Source organism: Haplochromis burtoni, unplaced genomic scaffold (genome assembly GCF_018398535.1).
Source record: "Haplochromis burtoni strain Fernald_Lab_line unplaced genomic scaffold, NCSU_Asbu1 Contig_118, whole genome shotgun sequence".
Classification (NCBI taxonomy): domain Eukaryota; kingdom Metazoa; phylum Chordata; class Actinopteri; order Cichliformes; family Cichlidae; genus Haplochromis; species Haplochromis burtoni.
This window is the reverse complement of record NW_024582479.1, coordinates 1,000,802-1,024,802: the sequence shown is the minus strand read 5'-3', so window position 1 is coordinate 1,024,802 and position 24,001 is coordinate 1,000,802. Positions and strand designations below refer to the sequence as shown.

General features: G+C 40.7%; 1 protein-coding gene across 4 annotated transcripts in view; it reads left to right on the top strand.

Annotated features, from left to right (window-relative positions):
* rimbp2a (RIMS binding protein 2a) overlaps window positions 1–23,338 on the top strand; it is an 83,001-nt gene extending 59,663 nt beyond the window's left edge. For all 4 annotated transcript variants that reach the window (XM_042223696.1, XM_005938843.3, XM_042223698.1 and 1 more), the window contains 16 exons: window positions 658–815; window positions 1,020–1,099; window positions 1,207–1,316; window positions 3,265–4,083; window positions 4,303–4,326; window positions 5,467–5,618; window positions 6,375–7,148; window positions 7,399–7,554; window positions 7,840–7,986; window positions 8,985–9,087; window positions 12,650–12,819; window positions 12,983–13,151; window positions 13,282–13,382; window positions 13,661–13,732; window positions 14,823–14,987; window positions 18,581–23,338. In XM_042223696.1, the coding sequence (XP_042079630.1) occupies window positions 658–815; window positions 1,020–1,099; window positions 1,207–1,316; window positions 3,265–4,083; window positions 4,303–4,326; window positions 5,467–5,618; window positions 6,375–7,148; window positions 7,399–7,554; window positions 7,840–7,986; window positions 8,985–9,087; window positions 12,650–12,819; window positions 12,983–13,151; window positions 13,282–13,382; window positions 13,661–13,732; window positions 14,823–14,987; window positions 18,581–18,808 (3,428 nt within the window). In that variant the 3' untranslated portion in view covers window positions 18,809–23,338. The remainder of the gene's footprint in view (window positions 1–657; window positions 816–1,019; window positions 1,100–1,206; window positions 1,317–3,264; window positions 4,084–4,302; window positions 4,327–5,466; window positions 5,619–6,374; window positions 7,149–7,398; window positions 7,555–7,839; window positions 7,987–8,984; window positions 9,088–12,649; window positions 12,820–12,982; window positions 13,152–13,281; window positions 13,383–13,660; window positions 13,733–14,822; window positions 14,988–18,580) is intronic.
* The last annotated feature ends 663 nt before the right edge of the window (window positions 23,339–24,001 follow it).

Genomic DNA, 24,001 nt, shown 5'->3' with positions numbered 1-24,001 from the left:
AAGCATCTGCAAAATTATTAGTGCTTAAAAGGGTTATGATCAGATAAAATGATAATTAGTGATCTAATCCCCAGACAGCTCACATTACAGCTGGACCCACTCACTGCAAACCAGAGGTGGATACCATTAATGGAGACGGTGCTTATTCATGATCAATATCTGCCCTTGATCACAAGCCTGATGTACGACACGAATGTAATTTAACATATTAGTATTCTAACAACACATAGTGCAACCTGCAGATACAGCAAATAGAGCCGTATCAGTGATGTAGATTTATACAGTCTGGCACAAACCAAAGGTCTTTGAAGTGCTGAAAATCCTGTTTTATCTGTCTCTTCACTTCGGGCAGAATTCACTGATGTTTTTGTGCTAATGCATAATATTACATACAAACCACAAGAACGCAGTGATGCACTTGATCTGCGTTGTTTACGTATCGTTAATTTCTTCAGGGAATTCCATTTTGTATTTTCTGCATTTTTTTTAAGCCTGTTTTGCCAATAGGATGGGCTGATAGGGGTGGAGTAGCCTTCCAAATGAAGGGTGTTAGCTGTACCCGCAGGAGATCAATGGTTTTGCTCCAAAGAGCGCGAAATGGTTGTGGAAGGAAAAGGCAGTTACTCTTTATTTGCTATGGAAATCAATGTCTCCCAGGTGATGAGAGTGCGGCAGACACACCGCTGCTGATATCCCAGTTCTTGCCCTGCTCACCGCAGACTGGAGACGGAGAACCACCAAAACTGCTGTCTGTCAAATCCAGCACCGTGACAACGGACCACCCCATCCACCCCCGACAGTTTCCCTCATCAGAGGTGGGTCTGTGTGATGCCACATCCATGAATAATGCATGCATAACCTATTATGTTAATTGTTTTTAAATAATTAACTTACATATTCATATCTTGAAAAGGAATGGTTCAAGAGTTGCTGCAAACTGCTAATTCTTAAATATGCTGTAGGAAAGTCGCTTATCCCTGCTAATAACACTTTAATTTGTTCCTCTCATTTATCTATAGATGGAGGATGAGGCCAGCCCATCACCCAGGTCCAAATCTCGCTACACAGGCCAGGTCCGCCTTTGCACTGCCCGTTATAGGTGCATAAGACAAGTTTAAATACAGAAATAATTTCATTTTGGGTTTTAACGCGCATTATCTTTAATTTTCCTTCACAAATGAATGAAAAACCTTTCTTTCCTTCAAGTTATAACCCTTACGATGGACCAAATGAGCATCCTGAAGCAGAACTCCCCCTTGTGGCTGGAAAGTATCTGTATGTGTATGGAAACATGGATGACGATGGCTTCTATGAAGGTGAGTCGTACACAACACACATAGAGCATTTGAAGCGGTCTGTGAGGCCATATGTGCTTCTGGCTCGATAAATCAAATTCTGGCAAAAATCTGAAAATACTGCAACAAATTTTCTATTTGGGAGGATAGGTTTTCTTCTGTTCAGGCCTGCAGTTTTGCCTGAGTGCTTGTCTGCTGATGCTGCCTGACAGTGAAAACAAGTGTATGCATCATTATGTATTGTCTCAAAAACACAAAAAAGACACAAAAATGCCGAGTAGTGTGTGTCAGCTGGCATTTATTCTCCACTGAAGTTGTTTTGTCTTTCACCATCGTATTTATGTCTGTGGCGTTTTTGACTGTAACATGTAGTAATAATAATAATAATGGATTGCATTTATATAGCGCTTTTCGGGACCCCTCAAAGCACTTTACAATACCACTATTCATTCATTCTCACATTGGTGAAGGCAAGCTACAGTTGTAGCCACAGCTGCCCTGGGGCAAACTGACAGAGGCGAGGCGCCATCGGCCCCTCTGGCCATCACTGGTAGGTGGTAGGTGAAGTGTCTTGCCCAAGGACACAACGACCAAGACTGTCTGAGCCGGGGCTCGAACCGGCAACCTTCCGATTACAAGACGAACTGCCAACTCTTGAGCCACGATCGCCCTACTGCATTGCACCTACAGCACACTGTGCAGTAAGTGGTATATGCAAAAATGTTGTATGTGTAGAATGACACATTGTATCTGTGATGCATTTTGTGCCCCTGCAGTCTCTTTACATTATGTCGTGTTATGTAATGATACAGCACAATCTAAACGTAATGCTGATGCAGTCATTTTTGTAAACGTGCTGCAAGGACTACTTGACAGGCTTTGTCACCCTGATATAGAATAAGTCCGTCATACATACTAGTTGGCTACTTTCATCGCGTGACTTCCACTTAGTCAGTGCGTGGTGTTATGAAGAAAAGTTTCCCGATACTTTTTCATAACTGGTGGCTGGACTCACTCTCTGTATAATCTCTTTATAATTATGAAGGCTTCTCCATCAGAGGCAATCCTAATCCCCCTTGCTAGCAATCCTGCAGCCAGCACAGACCGTCATAGAAAGCCCTGTGATTCATTAGCTGTGTGCAGTCAGATTGCATGGTATTGCAGACGGTCCCTGTATTTACCACACAGGAGGGGCGACTTGGGCTGCATACCAAGCTGTTGTCAGGATGGGGACCTTGGTCTCTTAGTTTGATGACTAATCCAGCAGGGCTCAGCTTAATCATCAGCACACATAAACAACAAACACACTCGCTCAGATACACTTGTAGAGACACACCAAGATGGTCTTAAGGCCCCCCAGGGCTCTGTGGAAAAAGGGATTGAAGGACGAGATGATAGGGAGCTTTGTTGAAGACAAACTTATTGCCTTGGGGGAAAAACTACACTGCAAATCTAAGCACTTTCTTTTCTTTCTTTTTTTTCTGCATTGACCGCAGCATCTACGTACTCTGGGGTGCTCCTGGAAATGTTCAAACGCTGAGGTCCTTAGAAATGTTGAAAGGAGTGTTTTCTAAGTTGTGTGTTGGAGTATGAAAGATGGCATCAGAGAACCCGTGGGGAATCTTACATCTTAGGGAATAGAACATGCTGTATGTTTACATATCTTCCACCTCTCACTCAGTGACTCATTCCCACCTTGCAGGTTAAAAAAAAGAAGAAGCTCTCACAGATTTATGTGTTTAAGTTATTGCTTTGCTTTTGTCTTTGTGTTGTGAGAGAAGCCTAATTTTAACACTTACAGGTGGCATCAAAACAGAAAGTTGTTTCCTAAAGAGACATTTATTAAATAGTAGCAGGATTTTCTGTTATCTACTTTTATTCTTTTTAACTAGAAATATCAATTTAAAAAATGAATAACATATTTCTGTTATTTTCTACCTTTGTGTCGGTACTTGTTTATGCTTGACAGGGGAGCTGCTGGATGGCCAAAGAGGACTTGTTCCTTCCAACTTTGTAGAGTTTGTCCAGGACAAGGAAAAACCAGGCATTCAGGCTGGAGACGCAGGGGAAGATCTCTGCTCACTTGAGCACACATCCCTAGCCTTGATGGCTGTGGATGGAGGTGCCTCCCAGGATGGCCTTCTGAGCTCAGCAAACGCTTTGGTTCCCTGTAGCAATGGGACAGGTGGGGCCTTGGATCCTGAGGACCTGGCAGAAGACGTTGTGCCTTACCCCAGAAAGATCACTTTGATCAAGCAGCTGGCACGGAGTGTCATCGTGGCCTGGGAGCCTCCACTAGTGCCTTTGGGCTGGGGGAACATCTCTAGCTACAATGTGTTAGTAGATGGGGAGCTTCGTGCCAATATACCATACGGTGGTCGGACCAAGTGTTTGCTGGAGAAGCTGGACCTGGACGGCTGCGTCCACCGTGTGTCAGTGCAGAGTGTCACGGACCGGGGCTTGTCAGATGAGCTGCGCTGCACCTTGCTAGTGGGAGCCAATGTGGTGGTGGCGCCATGCGGTCTGCGCGTCGATGACATTCAGCGTGACACTGCCGAGCTCTCTTGGTTGCCTAGCAACAGCAACTATGCTCACACTGTGTTCTTAGACGGGGTAGAGCACGCAGCGGTAAAACCGGGAAGGTATAGACTACGGTTCCACAACCTGAAGCCCCTGACAGTTTACAAAGTGACGGTGGTGGCGCAGCCCCACCAGGTGCCGTGGCAACTGCCGCTGGAGCAGAGAGAGAGGAAGGAAGCCGGCGTGGAGTTTTGCACTCAGGCAGCAGGTCAGAAAGGTTTATTATTATCCACAGAGATACTGTATCAATAATGCACAGCTTAATAGCTGGCGATTACTTTCACATGCTTCTAAGAATCTTAGTTTAACTCTCATATGCAAGATCATGTACTGTAATATGAATTCTAATGTTATTGTACTCTGCTCTAGAATAGTATAGCGTCACATTTCTTTACCATGTCATTGTTGTGTATTGTATTTTGTCTAGGTCCAACACCATTTTGCAGAACAGGTCAGAACAAAGCTTGAGGGGTTGGTTTCCTATATATTCAAGCACTAAACCTAAGGGATGTCATTAGTGCTCTGACACATTTTGCAGGGAGGATGACTGTGCCATGTTGTTCAGCATATGCAGTTTATTATGAAATGTGGGCAAAATGGCATCTTATTCTGGTTCTGAGATTGAAAACCTTTTAAAAACAAGTCTGTCATTACATGTCCTTTGAAAATGCCCAATTTGTTGTTCGAAACCAAATTTGTATGCAATTTTGCCCAAGTTTGCTGCACAGTGCACTTCACTAATTAGAGAATACCAGAGCAGCATGAGATATGATCAATAATTACGATGAGTCATTTCCTCAGCCTATAGCCTAGCCTGACATAGCCAGTTCTATATAAAGCGGTGGCCCTCCACTGCTCACTGAAATGACCATTTTCTATCAGTGTGCATTTGCTTCTGCTCGAATGCAGTTGTGCATGTTTCAAAGAGATCAGAAAAAAGAAATGCTGAGCTCTAATCAGGCTCTCTGCATGTGGAGACAGCAGTGTGTATCTCGGGGCAACCCTTAAAGTTTTCATCTCTTCCAAAGATTACTGAATGGTTATAGTAGAATAGCATATATAAGGAATACAGACCTAAAAATATAGGTCTGTATATAAAAATAAAAATAAAATTTTCATTTTGATTTATCTGACAATCATCTTGGGTTAAGAAATATTAGTGTTGTGCAAAAACTCACCATACACTTAAATGACATTGTCTAAACACAACACGAAGTGTTTTGTGAATGTTTCCCACCAGCAATGTCATGCTATCAAGTAGCCCGCATGAACTGTGTATCTCTGCAAAATACAAATAAGCTGTTATGTAATTTCATAAATTTAGATATGCAAGTCAAATTATAACCCCACCCCCCCACCCCAACCTCACGTCCTCATTTCCTCCTTTGTGTCTGGGCATTTCTGTGCATGGTGGTGCGTGTGTGTGTGTGTGCGTGTGTGTGTGTGTGTGTGTGTGTGTGTGTGTGTACACGTATTTGTGCATCTAATGAATGCTTCACATCATTCCCCCTCTCGTTTGTATCCTACATGTACTAAATCAGTAAACCGTAAGAGATTATTTTTCTTACACACTGGATTGGTTACCTCCCAGGGCCTCCGCTGCCACCCCAGGATGTTCAGGTGCTCTGTGGGCAGGCTCCAGGGGTCCTGCAGGTCTGCTGGAAGCCCCCCAACCTCTCTCCCACAGGCACATCCAATGGGGCAAATGTCATTGGTTACGCAGTCTGCACTAAAGGGCAGAGGGTGAGTTAGCATGTCTAGGTCTCGCCTGCCTGGACTAGTTTACTTTTTATATATCATTCTTTTTAAAAGGATATGAGTGATCACACAGAGCTCATCTTGATTTAAAGGCATTGCTCATGATGTATTGTGTTCTGTTATGAGAAACTACAGTAGTTTGTGGCTAAATCCTAAGCATATGGGATGTATATTCCTAAGGTCTACATGCTGTACAGTATTTACAACACTGTGAAATGTTTAATCATGCGTAATCCAGTCAAAACATGAGAATATACACCACAGATGGGACATTAACAGCGTCTGCCTTTCAGCGTGGCATTATGTCATCATTACCATCAGTTCACTCAGCAATGCCACCTACTTGTAATTAACGTGCGGTGCAGGTCTGGGTCTTGGAAAGGTCTCTCGCTCCCTCTGGTGACTGCTAAAGTAAATCATCACAGTAAACCTGAAAGGGAAAATCAACATTCAGCCACACTGGGCAGAAACCTGTTTTTGAGCTGCCCCTGCAGGTGGAAATCTTAAGAGCGTTTTTTTCCCACCATAATAAATCAAATTAAAGAGGTATTTTTGTTAGTTCAGTGAAATCACTTATTTGACACTATAAAGTGCAGGGGGCTAATCAAATTTCAGCAGCTGGATTTGTCCATTTTTGTTTTGGATGTATTGACTCTGATACTGATAATGTTTTAGTTGTTGTTAAAATGAAACTGCAGCCACTGTTTATGTTAACATTTATTTATTTTTTTCTGGCTCTAGATAGCTGAGGTGCTGTTCCCTATGGCAGACTATGTTACGGTTGAACTGACAAGGATTCAATGCCTCGAGGCCAGGGAGGTCATCGTTAGGACACTGTCGGTCCAGGGAGAATCCCACGACTCTCAAGTTGCTGTCATTCCAAACAACCTGCTTGTGCCTCTACCTCCGCTTCCCCTGCCACCACCAGTGCATCCTCACACGGGCCCCCCTCCACACCCCCATGCTCAACCTCTCCTCCAATCCCCTCACCTTCCTCATCCCACACCCCAACTTCCCGCTCCACCACATGGACAACAACTGCCGCCCCGTCCTCCCCATGCTCAACCCCATCCCAGACTCCCCCATCAAGGTGGACCCCCGCAGCCCCAGCTTCGTCCTCCCCATCCCCAGCCGCAGCCCTTACATCTTCAGCCTCGTCCACCCCACCAAGGTCCCAGGCCACAGCACCAACTGCCTCTGCTGCCCCACCCCCAACCCCACCTTATACCTCTGAGACCAGTAAGTGCCAGAGACCTGGATGCCAAAGACCATGCGGCCCATCACGGGGGAGCTATTCTACCTGGCCAACCTGGCTGGGACCCTACACGCTCTCCTTCTGTCCAGCCTCCAGTGCCCATGCAAGGCCACACCCTTGAAGCCCCATCACCTGCCAATCCACGGTCTCCCTCACCCCAGAGGATTCTTCCTCAGCCCAGAGGCACGCTTATCCCAGACACTGTGGCCAAAGCTATTGCTCGAGAAGCAGCTCAGAGGGTGGCAGCAGAAAGCGGAAAGGTCTGGTGAAAATGGAAATGCTGGCTCACACAACACTCTAGATGCTTAATGAAAATGATGTTATATATTTTAGCACAAGTCACTGAGATTAAACTGTTGCTTTAATTTGAATTTAGAGTAGCTGAAGAAGGGAAGTGTCACAAGTTGCTAAACATAAAAGAATATTGAGCTTTCTGTGATTGTTACTATAATAAAACCTAAAGACACCGTTAACACTGTTCCATTCCTATTTACACACACATGTTTTCAGGGTGACAGAAGGCAGGGCAGATATGGAGAACAGGGTCATTCATTTCACCAGCATCACTCTGATGAGGAAGAGGAAGACGAGGAAGGGTTTGCTCGCGGTCGACGGAGAGGACCCTCGGTTGACGAGTTCCTCAGAGGCTCTGAGCTGGGGAGGCCGGTAAGACCCGTGTGATAAGCAACACACTTTGCTTATCACACTTCTGAGCTCAAGCACCTAACGTGTGTTTCAGTGGAAAAACCTCCTCACATGTGTGCATCTGGACGTGTGTGTGTGCATGTGCGTCTGAGGTGGTTGCATGTGTACACACTCCTTAACCCGTGTCTTTATGTGTGTTCACGTGGGCGTGCTGGCCTTATCCATGTGTGTTTGGTGTGTGCATGTATGTATGTTTGTATGCGGACTTAATCGCGTCTGTTCGTTTGTGTGTGTAACTACCAAAAGCCTCACTATAGTCACAATGAAGATTATCACAGCGAAAGCAGCCGGGGCTCTGACCTGTCTGACATCATGGAAGAGGATGAGGAGGAACTGTACTCTGAGATGAAGCTGGAAGAGGGACGTCGACGCAACTCGCACAACACACCCAAGGTGCAGTTCTTTGCACTTATCCAAGCAAATTATTATTAAGTGAACTGCACAGGCACAGATACTTCAGTTGAGACTGCTGCCTTGCTTTTGATATGTGTCATTAGTGTGTGTGCTGAGTTTAATTCAAATTTTATACAGAAAGAAAAAGCCCATGGATAGAAGGGCAGATGCAGTGGGTTTGACTATTTCAGTACCATAGACAGAGATGATGAAAGCTGTCGGGTTTGAATCTTTCCGCACTATTGAGAAAGATAGTGTGGAATATATATAAGAGAGACACAGATAGATGTAGACTGGGTTTTAGATGCTTTCAGGCACCGCTGTTGCTGCTTTCATAAACACGTGACTTTTTTTTTGCCACTTTTTTAAAGCATGTCATCGCAGAAACTACAGAAGCTTATTTTACTTCAGTGAACAAACATGTCAGTGTAGAAAAATGCAATCTTCAAAGTCTGGACCAAAGACTCCATTTGCTGCTGCCAAAAAGCTCCTTTAATTTCTCAGAAACACAGAAAGGGATCGTTTCTTTCTGTGTTTAGGTGCTTTGCAGTGAAACGGGGATAGACTGGATTTGATTAAAACACAGAGGACAGAACGTGGAGAGCTAAAGGGTGAGACTGGGTTGAAAAGATTATCATGACAAAGGGAGACATATAGCTGAGGGGTGTAGCCTAGGCTGCACTGACAAATATCTTTGCCTTTCTTTTTTAGTAGATGGGTAGAGCGATACTAGTTATTTCTTAATTTTGGAATGGAAATATTTCCCATGGGCTTGTGTGTGTGTGTGTGTGTGTCTGAATGTGAGTCTACGTGTGTGCGTCTATGTTTCAGTGCTTGCCTGTGAGTACTGCATGATTTTGTTTACATACAGTTTGTACAAGTATGTTCGACATGCACTTTTTCACACGCTGTTTACGGGTATGTTCACGGTTCTGTGACAACACATGACACATGAATGCTTTGTCTGCGGATGCTTTCTATGTTTGTGTATATTTCAGACAACAACCCCTGTTGGAGGCCGCCATGATCGGGATAGTGGGAGACGAGCGCATCACGGCGGTCCCCAGCCTCAGAGACGACCCCTAATGGTCCCCTCCATTGGTCAGTATGGGCAGATGGCTATATTTTAGGTTCTCTGTCCCTTAGTGCAGTCGCATTTGCTCCTTTTTTCTTTTCTTTTTTCTTTTAAATACCAAGAAGCTCATGAAGTCTTTGTCTCCAGATCACCTTTGTGTCTGCAAACCATGCTCATCCCTTTCAGTACCTTGACTTTGATCTTCCAGAGATGGAGAAGATGATGATGATGATGATTAAACCGCTTTGCACTGTTGCAGCACAGAGTGATAAGTTAATCTACTCAAACAGTGACGACGGCTAGAAATATAACTGAAAATTTGTTATCACCTGTTTTAGGAGGCAACGCAAATCTTCACTTAACATATTGGGAGGAGAAAGTAGAGCTTTGATTTGTAACCTCATCACCTTCTAACTGGTATTTTCTGTAGAGGTAACCTCTGAGAATAACAGTGAGGGAAACCTCTCTCCCATCACCGAGGATGTTTACTATGGCAGAGTAGCTCGACACAGGACCTGGTCATCCCGCAGGCACATGGGCGGCACCAGGTCTCCCCATGGTATGTGCCTGCAGTCCTGTTTTTACCACCACAGCATGGCAACAAAAGTGCCACCAGCACCTGGCAAATTGCAATAAATAGCTGTGGACACTTGCAAATGTTTTGTCTTCAAAAATAATAGTTATTGTTATTATGCTTACAGTTGAACAGCATGACCGCAATGCACTGAAATGGTGGACCCATTGGCAAACCATGCTTTGGGTCCAGGATCAACATTTCCACAGTTGCAGATGATAAATGATTGACTGACTGTTTAGGGAATGCCTCACAACACTGCACTGAACTCCAGACGCCTGCTAAAACCCTTCCCTTTGTGATACAACCACACCCACTACACCAGTCATGCATGAAACTCAAAAGATATGACAGTGGTAGGCACTAAAGAATGACCACACTGGCATTGCTTCTTGTTTCTTTAGATGTCTGAGTTTGAGATGTTAGCTTTCTTTTATATTGTAAGCTTGTATTTTCAAGCACTGGCCATATAGTGTTTGCTAGGTGGTGCATTTTCCCAGTGTTATCGTAGCGAATCAAAAAACATACACAGGTCTTCACAACAACACTGCCACCTCAGCTTGAGACCTCTTCTTGCCTTGAGGGTTGGCACAGTGTGGTTGTTTTAGATTGTTTGTTTCTCAGGTGTTTTGGTTTTTTTTTTCCTTTTTTCTTCTCTAAGGCTTTAGCATGCATGTCAGGGTCTTGTTTGTCGCGGATGTTGTCATGCACATAAATCACGATTTGTCTATGTATTGCACCATGGTTAGTCTTTGATGACCATTAATGGAAAGGACACACAAATTATTATGAATGCTTACATGATTTTATGTATGAAGAAGTACTAATTGACTGATGTGAAGCATTATGAACTATCAGCGTATCAGTAACGTCATGAAGAAGTTTTGCTTAATTAACCACTATCACAACATTTTGACAGATTCACTGCTGTTATGCTTAAGTTTCTTACGTCTGCAGCTCATAGAAGGGACTAAACTGTAGTACACATGAACATGATTAACGATTCATAATGACTGCAATAACTGAGTTGTTGCATTATTAATGCATTGTGCTTATAGTTTGTGCATTTTCCTGACAGTTCATGAGGTTTTACATCAAAAAGTGATTCTTTTTCATGCATGACACCATGTACAAATTCAAACATTAAAAAAAAAATACTATAAAATAAATAAAGTAATTAAAACACACGTAGCATGTGTGTATTTGTGGATGCATGTGTGCGTGCTGCAGAAAATAGTTCACTGGGTCACAGATTTCTTCCTGCATGGTTAGAAGCACAATCATGGCCTGATACGGAAAGTGAAATCTGTCATGCAAATACTGAATGGTCAAATCAATAAGACTTATCAGGATCCTCTCATTGATTTCTTGTGACCGGAAGCACGGCATCACAGACTTGCTTATCACAGAAGTGGCGTTCACTGTATGCAGCAATAAGTTTTGTGAATAATTTTTAATGTGGAAGTGATTTAAAATCACCGGCTGTTAAATCTTTACTTCACATGTTTACTTCACAGTAATAGAAAAGCCACACTTTACGACATTTTATAACACAAAGTAAAGTTAATGTACAGTCATCTACTGTATTTTCCGCACTATAAGGCACTTAAAATTCTTTCATTTTCTCAAAAATCAACAATGCGACTTATGTATGAATTCTGGTTGTGCTTACTGACCTCGATGCGATTTTATGTGGTAAACAGCGCTGAAAAATCTGTCAAATGTTTTAGTTCGACTTTGGTAAGCTATGAAGCCGTACTGCTCGATGGATTGTTGGAGCATTACGGCTACTATAGTCAGGAGCCTCGCGGAGTAATCTGGGTCCAAAACTCAGTTCTCTTCATGTCTCAAAGTCAAACTAACACTGCGGCATCACTGAGAGTTAAACTTTAATAAAATGATCAGCGTTGCTGCTTTACCAGGTGTAACAATTAAGTTTAACTCCAGGTATCCATGCAAACAGAATGTATTAAATTTAACTGAGTGGGACGTTAGCAGGAAGTTAGCTCGCTAGTTTCCACCTAAAGATGATATACCATGTTCTGACTGAGAGATTTCTGAAAAAATTAAAATGTACAGCTTTGCTATCACTTCCAACATAAATGAAGACAGAAAACTAAACAGCAGTGAAGTTGGACTAGCTGGTATATAGTGATGTGCTACGTGATTGCTAGCAACACAGCTATGCTAGCATAACATAACAACAGTGAACTGGCTCTATAAAAGTTAAGGCAAGATTCCAGATGGTTAGGGACAAATGCAATCACATGACAGGATGCTGGAAACAGACCAAACTTCAGTCAGGAGAACAACTAAGAAAATCTATCCACAATAGGAGGTTAGTCATGAATATACTGCGACAACATGGGAATAGAGCAGCTGCGAGAGAATTCAACATTAACTAGAATAATAAAGGATAAAGAGTAACAGGATCACAATCACTGGTACGGAAGTGGTGGAAGCAAGAAGAATGAGTTGAGTTTGACTTATCCAGTGTAGCAAACTCCTCAGTAAGGAAAATTGCTATTGGCTATCCTAAAAGTCGCTAAATGACGTCATCGCCTAATTTGCACAATTCATCCTGCCTATTTAATTGTAACAGACACTGTAGGAGAGAGAAATAACATCGTGGAAGAGACATAAAGTGAGTAACCTCCCCCCCCAAGAACCCTAAAAATATTTAGAATATTTAGAACTACAAATTAAATTTCTCTCTTATTATTGTTTTCAATAATTCCAACCCTCCTCCTTTACACAGACTTGGGACCGGCAAAAGTGACCCGAAATAGGCACACTGGACAACACTGGACTTATCTGACTGCTTTGTTTCGCTTAATGCGCCTTATAATCCGGTGCCCCTTATGTATGAAAGCAGACTCCTTCATCGACAGTGCGCCTTAAAATCCAGTGCGCCTTATGGTCTGAAAAATACAGTACTTTGTCCACATTTCTGTAAGTCTATTGGTTGGTGAGGTTGGATAATGGGATTTTACTTTTTGTTTTATGTGCTGAAGATGGCTACAGGGATCGGGATCGCCGCTCTCCCACATACTATGATGAGTCGGAGCCAGAGGAGCCCTTTAGGATCTTTGTGGCTCTCTTTGACTATGATCCTCTGTCCATGTCTCCGAACCCGGATGCTGCTGATGAAGAGCTGCCCTTCAAAGAGGGGCAGATCATTAGGGTGGGAGTTTCAAGTGCTTTCATGTAATGCATTCTTTTTTTTTTTTTTTTTTTAAGGTGAATTCATACTGCTAGGTAAACTATTAAACCAAGCATAAATGTCAAATGGATAAAGAAAGTAGTAGTAGCATGAGCTTTAAACATTGCTCTTTCTTATCTACCAGGTGTATGGGGATAAAGATACTGATGGGTTTTACAGAGGTGAAGTGAAGGGCAGGATGGGTCTGATCCCCTGTAACATGGTGTCAGAGATACGAGCAGACGATGAGGACACCATGGACCAGCTCATCAAACAGGGCTTTCTGCCGCTCAGCACACCTGTGGATAGAATAGGTACCACAAGAGCATACACACCCTCACAAATAACAACCATGTACAGCTTTAAAAAAAATGGTTAGATATTGTGAGAGAAAGCATGTAACGGGACGCTTCCTGTTAAAATGCCGTTTACAATTACCTTCAGAGCAAAACAGAAGAGGCCTGCGTCGAGATCAGGCCTCCAGGAGGATGGTGGCTCTGTACGACTACGACCCCAGGGAGAGCTCTCCTAATGTTGATGTTGAGGTATTGTTTGCTGTAAAGGACAAACTGCTCAATGCTTAAATGTTTATAGTGTAACGCACAAATATCTAACCAGCTACTACAACACACCTAAACACTTTTATATGTGCATAATTTGGTTCACAAATATATAGAAATGTGATTGTTACACAAAACCACAAAGATTGTCCAAAAATAGCACTTTTGTACTCCTTAATTCAGTCTGTTTAAATAAACTGGAACAAAAACTGGATTTTACTTTGTATTATTTGTGTATCCCTTTCTCTCTATCTCTCTAATAGGCTGAACTCACATTTTGCGCTGGTGACATCATTGCTGTGTTTGGTGACATTGACGAAGATGGTTTCTATTATGTGAGTGCTTGTCCATGTTTTTGGGGTTTCTCCTCGAGAGAACTCCTCAAAATTTGTATTAGGCACCATTTTTGATTAAACTACTCGAAGTGCTTCACCAGGTCTCATTCACACAGTCATAGATCTAAGTGCTTTCTATCTAACATTTACATCGGGCAGCCACTTGGGGTTCAGCATCGTATGCGTGGATATTTTGGCTTGCTAACTGGAGAAGAAGGGATCGAACCAATAACCTTGCGATTAATAGATGACTCTTAATAGATGCCTCTTCTGCTTGAAGCTTAGTGGTTCTGGGCCTGTCATCTGGTGTGGTCTTCTGCTGCTGTAGCCCATCTGCTAATTTTAACATGTTGCGCTCTACTGCAGGAACATCAGACTCGTTTAAAATCAAGCGAGGAAGCAGTAAGAAAATCTGTAAAACATGAGAATACATTTAAATTTAAAGCTGACCACCTTATGTTGTACTGTATACCTTGGTTCCAATGAATGGCTATGTGAGTTACTATTGTATGTCTGTTTGAAGCAGTCTGGCAATTTTTCCTCTGATCTCTGGCATCAAAAAGGCTTTTTTCTTCTTTTTTTCACAGAGAACTGGCTCTCGCTGGACATTTTCTCTCTGTGGGAACATTCTCTGTAAACTCTAGAGATGGTTGTCGTAAATCAGCAGTTTATGAAATACTCAGACCAGCCCATCTGGCTTCAGCAACCATCCCACATTCAAAGTCACTAAAATCTCCTTTCTGATGCTCTGAACTTTAGCGTATCATCTTGGTCACATCTACATTCCTAAATGAACTCAGTTGCTGCCAGTTAGATATTTGCATTGACAAGCAGTTAAACATGAGTAGCTAACAAAGTGGCCGGTGAGTGTACTTGAAACAGATGGGTAGGAAGATGTGAGAGACATGATTCAGATCAATTGGAGGCCTGACATATGTGATGTAAATGTATTAGATGTGTTTGGTCCACAGAATGGATTACATTATGTTCAGTTAACTGTGGCAGCTGTGCAGACATAGCATAATCTTATGAGTTGGTATTCTGCCAGTGAAGTTTATGCCTTCTCACCTCTCTTCATTTTTTTCCACAGGGTGAGATCAATGGTCACCGCGGTTTGGTTCCCTCTAACTTCCTGGAAGAAGTGCCTGATGACGTGGAGGTTTATCTGACTGATACTCCATCCCACTACCCCCAGGAAGAGCCCGCCAACCGGCCTCCTGCCAACTCCATCCCCGCCGTCTCAGAGAGCAAACGGGTACATCATCATCGCCGCTCTCAGCGCTAGGCCCTGTGTCCATACGTCCTCTCTTGATTTTCGTCTCTCGCTTCCTCCACTTGCCGTCTGTGTGCTGTTCATTGTGTGTGTTTGTCCATGTGGTGACAGTGGTGACTCTATACAGACTAACAACTCCCTCTCCACCCTTCACCCTTTGGAGGGGGGAAAGGGGACAAAATCCGGTGTTAACACCTTTCTGAGTCTCAGAGAAAGGAAGAAGCAAAGCCTGACATGGACAGAGAGGATAGACTGTGGGAGCTCTGCAGGTGGTATATGCATGTAACACTGGTTAAGGGAGGACTTGAAAAAGGCTCATTCTTTACACAAGATAATTTGGGGCCTCTTTGCACTGAAACACAAAATCAAATTGTGGTTATGTATTGTATTATTAAAGATAAATATATTAAGTGCTTTATTAACACATAACAATTGCTACCCAATGACACTGAAAGAAATTATATTGAGAACAAAAAGACAAAAGCATGCCTTTTTCAAACTTGATACATTTTCTAGCAACTTTCTTGGCTTGACTGCTGTATTTCCTTGAAGAGGCTTTGTTTCTTTATGTATACTGCACACACATCAGATCTATTTTTCAGCCCTGGTGACAGTGGATATGCCATGTTTGCTCTGAGCTCGAGAGACAAAAAAAAAAAAAAAATAACCGCAGCACTGAGACGTCCATACTGTACTGTTGTTACAATGGAACAATAAAAAGAAAGCAATTGGATATTAAACACATTCATGCTCTGTGTTCATGTGTGTTGTTGGTGGTGTTGTTGTTTTCAGTTGTCATAGTGATGTGGGTTTTACCGACAGTGACAGTGCTGCCACATCTGATTTCTTTTTTGTTTTTCCTCACCCGCTTGGCAAAACAAAAAAACAAACAAGCAGAGGAAGATTGTTCATTTCACACCATAAATGGCTCTGTCTGCCTTGTACAGTAAGTTGGCAACTTGAGATACCAGACTCGCTGTGCTAATGCACACAGCTTGTTGCAGCAGAAGCTGTTTAAATGCCATGCAATATTACGGAGGCGCTTTTCAAGTCATTGACTTGTTTCATGATTCGAATCAGGCAGATTTGTCTCTTTGTTTGATTTTTAGCTCTCTGTTAAGTGACTCACTAAAATATTTGACTCACATTAGTGGGTAGCTTCCCTTCTGTCATCCATAGGTGTTATAGTTACAATTTGGAATAGATTTCAGATTTCATTATAGGACGATATCTTTATCCGAAATAGCAGCTGCTGCATTAGATGGGAAGCCTGGTATCTACAGTTGTGTCCCTGGGTGTTGTACCGTATCTGACTGTACTGTATACTCCCTCATGGCCTACTGATGATGGACTTCTTCAGCTCTGTGGTGTGCTGATGTTGTGCTCAGCATTTGATGGCTTCTTCCTCAGTTTGATTTCTGTGTGTGTGAGAGAGTGTGGACGAGGCATTACACAATGTTTTGCAGACCCTAAACTGTTTGTGGACTCAGTTAATGAGGACATGCATTATGTACAGGGACACAGAGCAAGCCTAAATAACACAAAAAATTACTTTTTTTTTTAGGTTGGGATTATGTTAAATGGCAGTTAGGATTAAGGTGAAAATAATTCTGAAGGAAAAGAAGAATTTTATCTGAAGTCATGTATTCGTGTGTAAAAACATCTTTACTATCAGTTTTATCCAGATTAACAGGCAGAGTACCTAGGTTTGGACAGCATTACTCTGAAATATCAGTTTTTACTCCAGAGAAATAATAATGTAAAATAGTATAGAAAATATTAAACTTTTATATTAAGAGTTAATATTATCAATTGCTGAAAATAAACACTGAATATTTCATATAGAACTAGAAACCTTTATTTTTTTAGTTACCTTTTGATCTGTGAAAGAATCCTTGAATCTGAAGCATGCCACATCAAGTGAGTTATTTACATGCTGTCAATCAAACATAATCGAACCCAAAACATCCAAAATTAAGAATTTTTTTTTCATTCCTCATAAATTTGTTTTCAGGGGTTTTGAGATATAACCACCAATAATGTAAACTACAGTACTGTGCAAAAGTCTTTATATTTTGCCAGGAAAATGGGATATGAAGTGATTTACTGAAATATCTGCAAACAAAGGAAATAAACTATGTAAAGGAGAAAGCAGTTTGCATAATTCTAATGAGGTTTAAAGTTAAACATTTGGTCTGACTGCCGTTATTCTTCAACACAGCCTGAAATCTCTTACCCAAGCTTTCTTGTCATTTTCAAAGTAATCTTTAGGAATAGTTCTCAAAGGCTTCTTGAAGCACATTTAAAGCTCTTCTTTGGATGTTTGCTTCCTTTTGTTACATTCTGTGTTAATGTGAACCCACACAGCTTCAGTAATGTTGAGTTGCAGCCTCTCTGCTTTACAGATGGTCATCGACACCGACTCTTTCCTGATCTCCCCTGTACACATTGATGACAACATCTTAAAACATAAATTTCAAATTTGGATCGCACCACAACACCCTTTTCCTCTGATTTCCAGTACAGTTCTTTTTGTGTAATATGGGATACCTCAGTCTTTACTCCCCGTTTCCCTTTCTTAAGAATGGCTTTTTGACAGCTGCCCTTCCATTGAGGCGATATCTGATGAGGCTTCAGTGAACAGTAGATGAATCTCTCAGGTCTCTGGTGGATTTTTTCTTAAAGACACGCATTTAAGAAACTGTTCCTCTGCTGTAGAAAGTTTTTTTTTTATTTTTTTATGCCTGACACTTCTTTTGTCCCCCAGTTGTCCACTTCAGATTTCTTTAAGGACACTCCATGAGATATGCCATTTTTTTGGCTAGTAGCTCTTTGGCAATCACCTTCCATCTCTTTTCTTCCGGTCACTCAATTCAGGGCTGCGGAGAGTGGAAGTCTATTTCAGCAGTTATAAAGCAAAAGGGAATGACCTTCTCGTTGAAAAAAAAAAAGATTGTTTTATGTCTGTCAACTGTGTTATTTTTGCTTTTTTTTCACCTGGATTCAACAAAAGAAATAACAAATTATGTATTTTTTCGAAGTGTCAAAGTGCTAAGTTCACAACTGGTTCATCCCTCGAGTTATTTATGCTTGAAAGATTAACGAGTCAGTGTTAAGTGGCTTAAGAAAATAACACCTAATATGGTCAGGTACAAGGGCTGGACTGTAAATGAGTGGAAAAAGCAGCCAATGTCTAAACAACTTTAAAAGGGCTTTAGAAAGCCCGAAGAACTAACAATTGAGACCACTTTAAAAATGTATAAGAAAATCTGGCTCTGAACATATTAAAAAAAAGGAAAATAGCGGAAAATTATGAATACAGTGAGGGACATTATTGTAAATCTATTAAAAAACAAAATTGTTTTTCTGAAATAGGCTAGAAAGGGAGCTAATTTTCATTCTTTTTTCATACTCAAGGAATCTGATCGAACTTAAAGCAGATGAAGTGTTTTTTAAACAGCGTTTAGCCGAGGAAACGCAGAGGGAAAGGCTTAGAGTTTCAGTATGAAAGAGTTGGTTCATTTGTAATATGCTGCCCCCATGCCTCCATACCTCCCCACCACTTCTCTTCGCAGGCTACCACAGAAACTACCGAAGCCGTCAACAATGACACCACACCCGTCCGGGCGCCGTCCCCGATTGTTCGCCCCCTCCTCCCTGGAACCATGAGGCCCCTCAGCCCTACAAGGGGTCCCCACGTCCCAGTGGACCCCCGGGACTCTCAAGATCTGGCAAACAAGAAGAAGAAAGGACTGCTTTCCAAGGGAAAGAAACTCCTGAAGAAACTCTCCCCTGTGAAATAAAAGAACACAGAAACAAAATTAATGTACAGTAAGTGCTCATGCTGGGCTCGGTGTATTGCATTCATACAATCAACTCTGATCTAACAACACATGACAGAGAGGATGTGAGCTGTGTCTCCTTGACTGCTTGAGCCTATTTCAGTGCAGTGATATATATATATAAAAAAAAAAAAAAGGTGGCCACAAATCGATTATGTACAGTGCAGTGCCAAAATCAAGAGCGAGGTCACTTGCAGACACAAAATCGTGTAACTATGATGTATTTTAAATCAAGGGGGTGATTAAAAAAACAAAAACAAACTAGGATTTTCATGACATGTATTTCTTCTGTTTTTGTTATCATTAGGCAAAAGTAATTCGTACATTTTTTTAAGCAGGGTATCAAAGCATCTGGTTATAAAACTTTCCAAAAGACTTTTCTCAGCAAAAGAAATTAAAAAAATAAAATAAAATGTTAAAAAAAAAATGGAGTATTGATGTCACTACAAGGGAGCAGACACCATGCTCCTCCAAGAAAATCTCAAAAAGACTACACTGTTATTGAGGCATTGTGTGAAGTAATGCTGGCTGCTAAAAAAATATTACAAAATCCTTTATTCAGTGCAATATCATAGAGAGATGGTAGCATATGTGGGAATAAGCTTTCCACTTGTACCTGTGATTCAGCAGAGAGGATTTTTTTTCTGAGATGAAAGGACTTTGCAAGAGAAGAACAGATTGGCAACAGGGCATTAACGTCAGAAACACCAGGCAAGTTTAGCTGTCTCAGTGGCCTTTATGAAACAATATGAGCACGACATTCCTAGTTTGATTGCAAGGTTGACTTAACTCCAGGGTTTTTTTTCATGACGGGCCGCTTGTGCTTTGTCATTTTTGAGAATTAAACAAAGAGCGGTAATGTTTGTTGTCATCGCTGTCAAACTGTCATGAAACGCCTAGTTCAAGACGAAATTTTGTGTTTATCTTCCTATTGCACAAAGGTGGGTGTTTTGTCGGACGACTGGTAAATGATATATTTTGTGTGCCTGTGTGTGCGCGCGTGTATACTACATGTATGTATGTGATGCATTCATATTTTGCACCTTTCATGTTTGCTGTTCACTTGCTTTATCTTTTTTTTTTCTGAAGGAGAGGCCATGTAATTGTTGGTCCTGTGATCTCGTGGTGTGCTGCTACCTCCATTGGCTGTGCATTGTTTAGCTTATGTGATGTTCACTGGTGTTCAAAGACAGTGGATCGCCACAAAATGTCACATTTGTAACCCAGATGTGAATGATGTTATTATTAACTTGCTAACACAATCGTTGATAGTAAAAGCAAAGCTAGTTATTATTAGACGAGTGCAGTTAAACTTTTCAAAATGTACATTTGCAACCTTATAGACGGGTGAGGACAAAACTATTAGTCTCCCATGAAAGATGCCACTTTTTAAAAAAAAAAAAACCCCCCAAAAAAAACCCAAAACGTGCTGTTAAACATGGCAAGAAATTTTTAACACATCTTTTCCAAACATCCAGGTTTTATTTTGTATGCTTACATTATTTTACTTTGCACACAGAAACAAAATTATGTCACAAAAACTAACAGGGTCAAAATTATTAGCCCCTCTGATGCTAATAGTCAGGTGTATTTCTTTTTTGCAGTTTTAGTTGTAGTTTTCAACAAGTCTCGCAAATGTCTCCTGTGCAACACGAGCCTTTTTTTCTTTGGCAAATCTCTCCAGTTCCTCCAGATCTCACGATAGATTTTCAGGGGGGTTCAAGTCAAGGCTTTGACAGGCCAGTCAATAACTTTCACTTTGGTCTTCAGGAGGGGGTTCTTCACCAGGAGTGATGTATGTTTTGGGTTATTGTCCTGTTGGAAGACCAAGGAACGACTCAGACCCAGTGTTGCTGTTGAATGCTTGAGGCTTTGTTCAAAATCTTAACAAAACCTGTCTCGATGATGAGATTCCCATCTCCAGACACATTGAAGAATCCCCACGGCATAGTACTCCCACCACTGTTTCACCGTGGGAACAGTCTTCTTTGAGTTGTTCACCTTGTCCTATGCATAGTTCAGTGTTGTTTGAAGATGTATTTTGCAATGAAGTGGAATTTTTCTTGGTTTGCAACCTCGCAGTTCATCCCTGTGCAGGGTTCTAGTGACTGGCTTCTTTGACTTGGCTAAGTCATTCACTGTGGTCTTTAGATGCACCTCTCACTGTTTTTCTTTCCAGGGTTTTGGAAATCTTTCACTTCCTTCAGTATCTTTGCTGTGTTTCTTTGTTTTGTCGGTCTTTGAATTTCTCGGTCCAATTCTTGACACTTGGAAACGCTGTGATAACTTCGTATATCCATCTCCTGCTTCGTGAGCATCAACGATTCTTTTTCTTGAGTCTAAACTGATTTTTTGGTTTTAGTGTGATGCTTTTTCAAGTGACAGCTCAAACTTTTGCTGAAGTTTTCATACAATGAGTAAATTGGAAGACAACCCTTCCAATAAGTCGATAAGAAGAAGACACATTATTTTAAGCTTGCAAATAATATCGACCCTGGTCATTTCTGTTTTCTGAAATAATTCTGTTATTGTGGGCAAATAGAAATAATGCATGCTTTCTTAAGAAAACTAGTATGTTTAGAAACAGTATGTTGAAAATCTCTTGATCTGTTAAAAAAAACAACTTGGGAACATTTTGAGGTAATAGTTTTGCCCTCATCTGTAGCAGCCCATCTCTGTAGATGATTAACTTGTGTTCAAACACAAATTATGACTCAAGTTTACAGATTTTTGTTTTTCAGGCAACTGTAGATGCCACATATGCCAACATTTCTTATTAAGGTTTGGGTGATGCACTTTCTTTTGAAACCAGTGAGGGACATGCTCATAAAGCCTCATAAAGCCTCATAAAAACTGGAAATCAAAATGTTAAGATGTGCATTGTTCTCTGGTTTTGTTACATCTACCTGCTGTCTGTGGAGAGAAATATGAATTTTTGTATCATGACCTGTACTTTCATTATATAAAGAACTATACTGTGCTGAATCAACATGTTAGCTAATATGCAGCTATTATATAAGAAGATATGGTACATAATAGATTTTTACTTTATTCCCATGATATTGAATTATATAAAAAACAAGTATGAAGTGATTCCACTTAATACAGTCAATATTTTATTGCTTTTCTGTTTGTTTGTTGACTCTCTGAATGTTTAATATGTTTAATCAAGTCCTCAAAAGCAAATTTAGTTGCACAATGCCACTGAAAGATTGCCACCATTAAAGTATGATCAGATCAGCAGAAGCTTAATATCCTGCAGATTGTTGGGCCGACTGTCTAATTAGTCAGTTTCTTATTCAATGAATTCTTAGTGTTAATGCTGCACAAACAACAGACCAGGCTTCACAGAGGGAGAAAAATATAAAAGAATCAGAAGCTGAGTTTTTGTGTGTAATTGGTGAAAATGAATGCCAGACAGTTCATTTTCTTTCTCTTCTCTTTTTAGTAGTTTGAAAGTGGCTTCCTGGGTTTAAATTATATCCTTTGGTGGTGTGGATATCCTCTTTGATGGGGAAAATGTAGCTTAGCAAGCTGAACAAATTCAAAATGAAACTGTTGCAATGAAGCAAAAAAAGGAAGAAAACACATCTTATTTTTTCTCTGTGCTTGCAAACACAAATTTATTTGACTTTTTATGGGCGAGACCATTTTTCCTGGGTTTTGTCTTTTAAACATTTAAGCGTTTCCATATATTTCTTATGCTCAAACTGGCTGGTGTAATGAGATCCATCCCCCAGAAATGGACTAGCTTTAAATGGCAACCCACTGCTTTACTTTTCAAGGTGACAGGCGTGTGTTAATTTGACAACATTATTGAAATAAAGTCTTAAAAATGAACTTGAATTATTGAAAGAAAGACCCCGCTTCATCTATAAGCATTCTGTGTGCTTTGGAGAGGATTACTGGAGCTCACAAACATAATTACTACCTGGCATAGCTTTAAAAAAAAGACTAAGTTTCTATTATTATATTTAGTTATAAACATTTATTATGTCCCAATCATCTTCTGTGTTTCTTATGTGAAGTTGCATTTAACAGATGAGCCGGATGTGGGTTTGTTTTGTGGCACAGGGTTCCTTCATTCGTGAATATTGCTGAGGGCATGCAAAGACATGAGAGGTTAGCCAAAGGGGAATTTAGGCTGGCAATCAGTTTACATTTCATTATTTTCCAAAGCTGTTTATGTATAGTTTCACTTTCAGTCTTTCACAATGTTGAAATTATATGGTGTTCCAATACCAAATCATTCACTTGTGAATGGGCGTAGTGTTTCGAAACGCTGTAGCTCTTTTGTACTTCGATTCATTTGTAGATAATTTGTAAATGTTTCTACTTGATTTTACGACAGCCTTTTTTTTCCAGTGCACTGAGATTTCCTCTCATTGTAAAAAAACAAACAAAAAAAAACTGCAAGCATTCTCCATAGTGTCCTTTGAAATCACATGTATAAGCCCACCGTATGTGCTTGCTTTGTGAATCAAGATAAAACAAAAACAAAAACAACAAATCAACGAAAAAGAAGAAGAAAAAGAAATCACTGGACAGTATTTATGGTGATTAACTATGTGTGGGTGTGCATGTGAAAAATACAACTTTTATAACCAAATTAAATTTGATATTTTTTAAAAACTCGTGTCATGTGTTTTTCTTTACATGGCAGGTTAGATTTGCAGTAGTTCCTTGTTAATATAGCAAACAATAATAATTCTTAGGCGACTCTATAGTAATGACTACAGTAAGTACATCACGATACACATGAATATTATTTCTATTTTCTGAATGAACATTTCTAATTATATTTTCTTATATTCTGTACCAATGAATCTGATTTGCTTCTCTAAAATTCTGCCCCACAAATTAGTATGACTGAAAAAAAAAAATACAAATACACTGAAATTAATTTAGATATGTTGGCATCTGGAGATTTATCATGAAAGAAAACCTCCACGTGCAGGTTCAGCTTCATCATACAAAGTCACCAAGTCTACAAATGTAAACCATCACAATCCACAATTACTCTTTTAGCTGATTATGAACTCACAGAGCAAAGCCGCTCATCGACTACTCCACAAAAATCCTGAAGTGTGCCTTTAAAGCAAATATAATGCTTTATCACTCTCTTTAAGATGGCTTTGCTCTGCCCAAACAAAC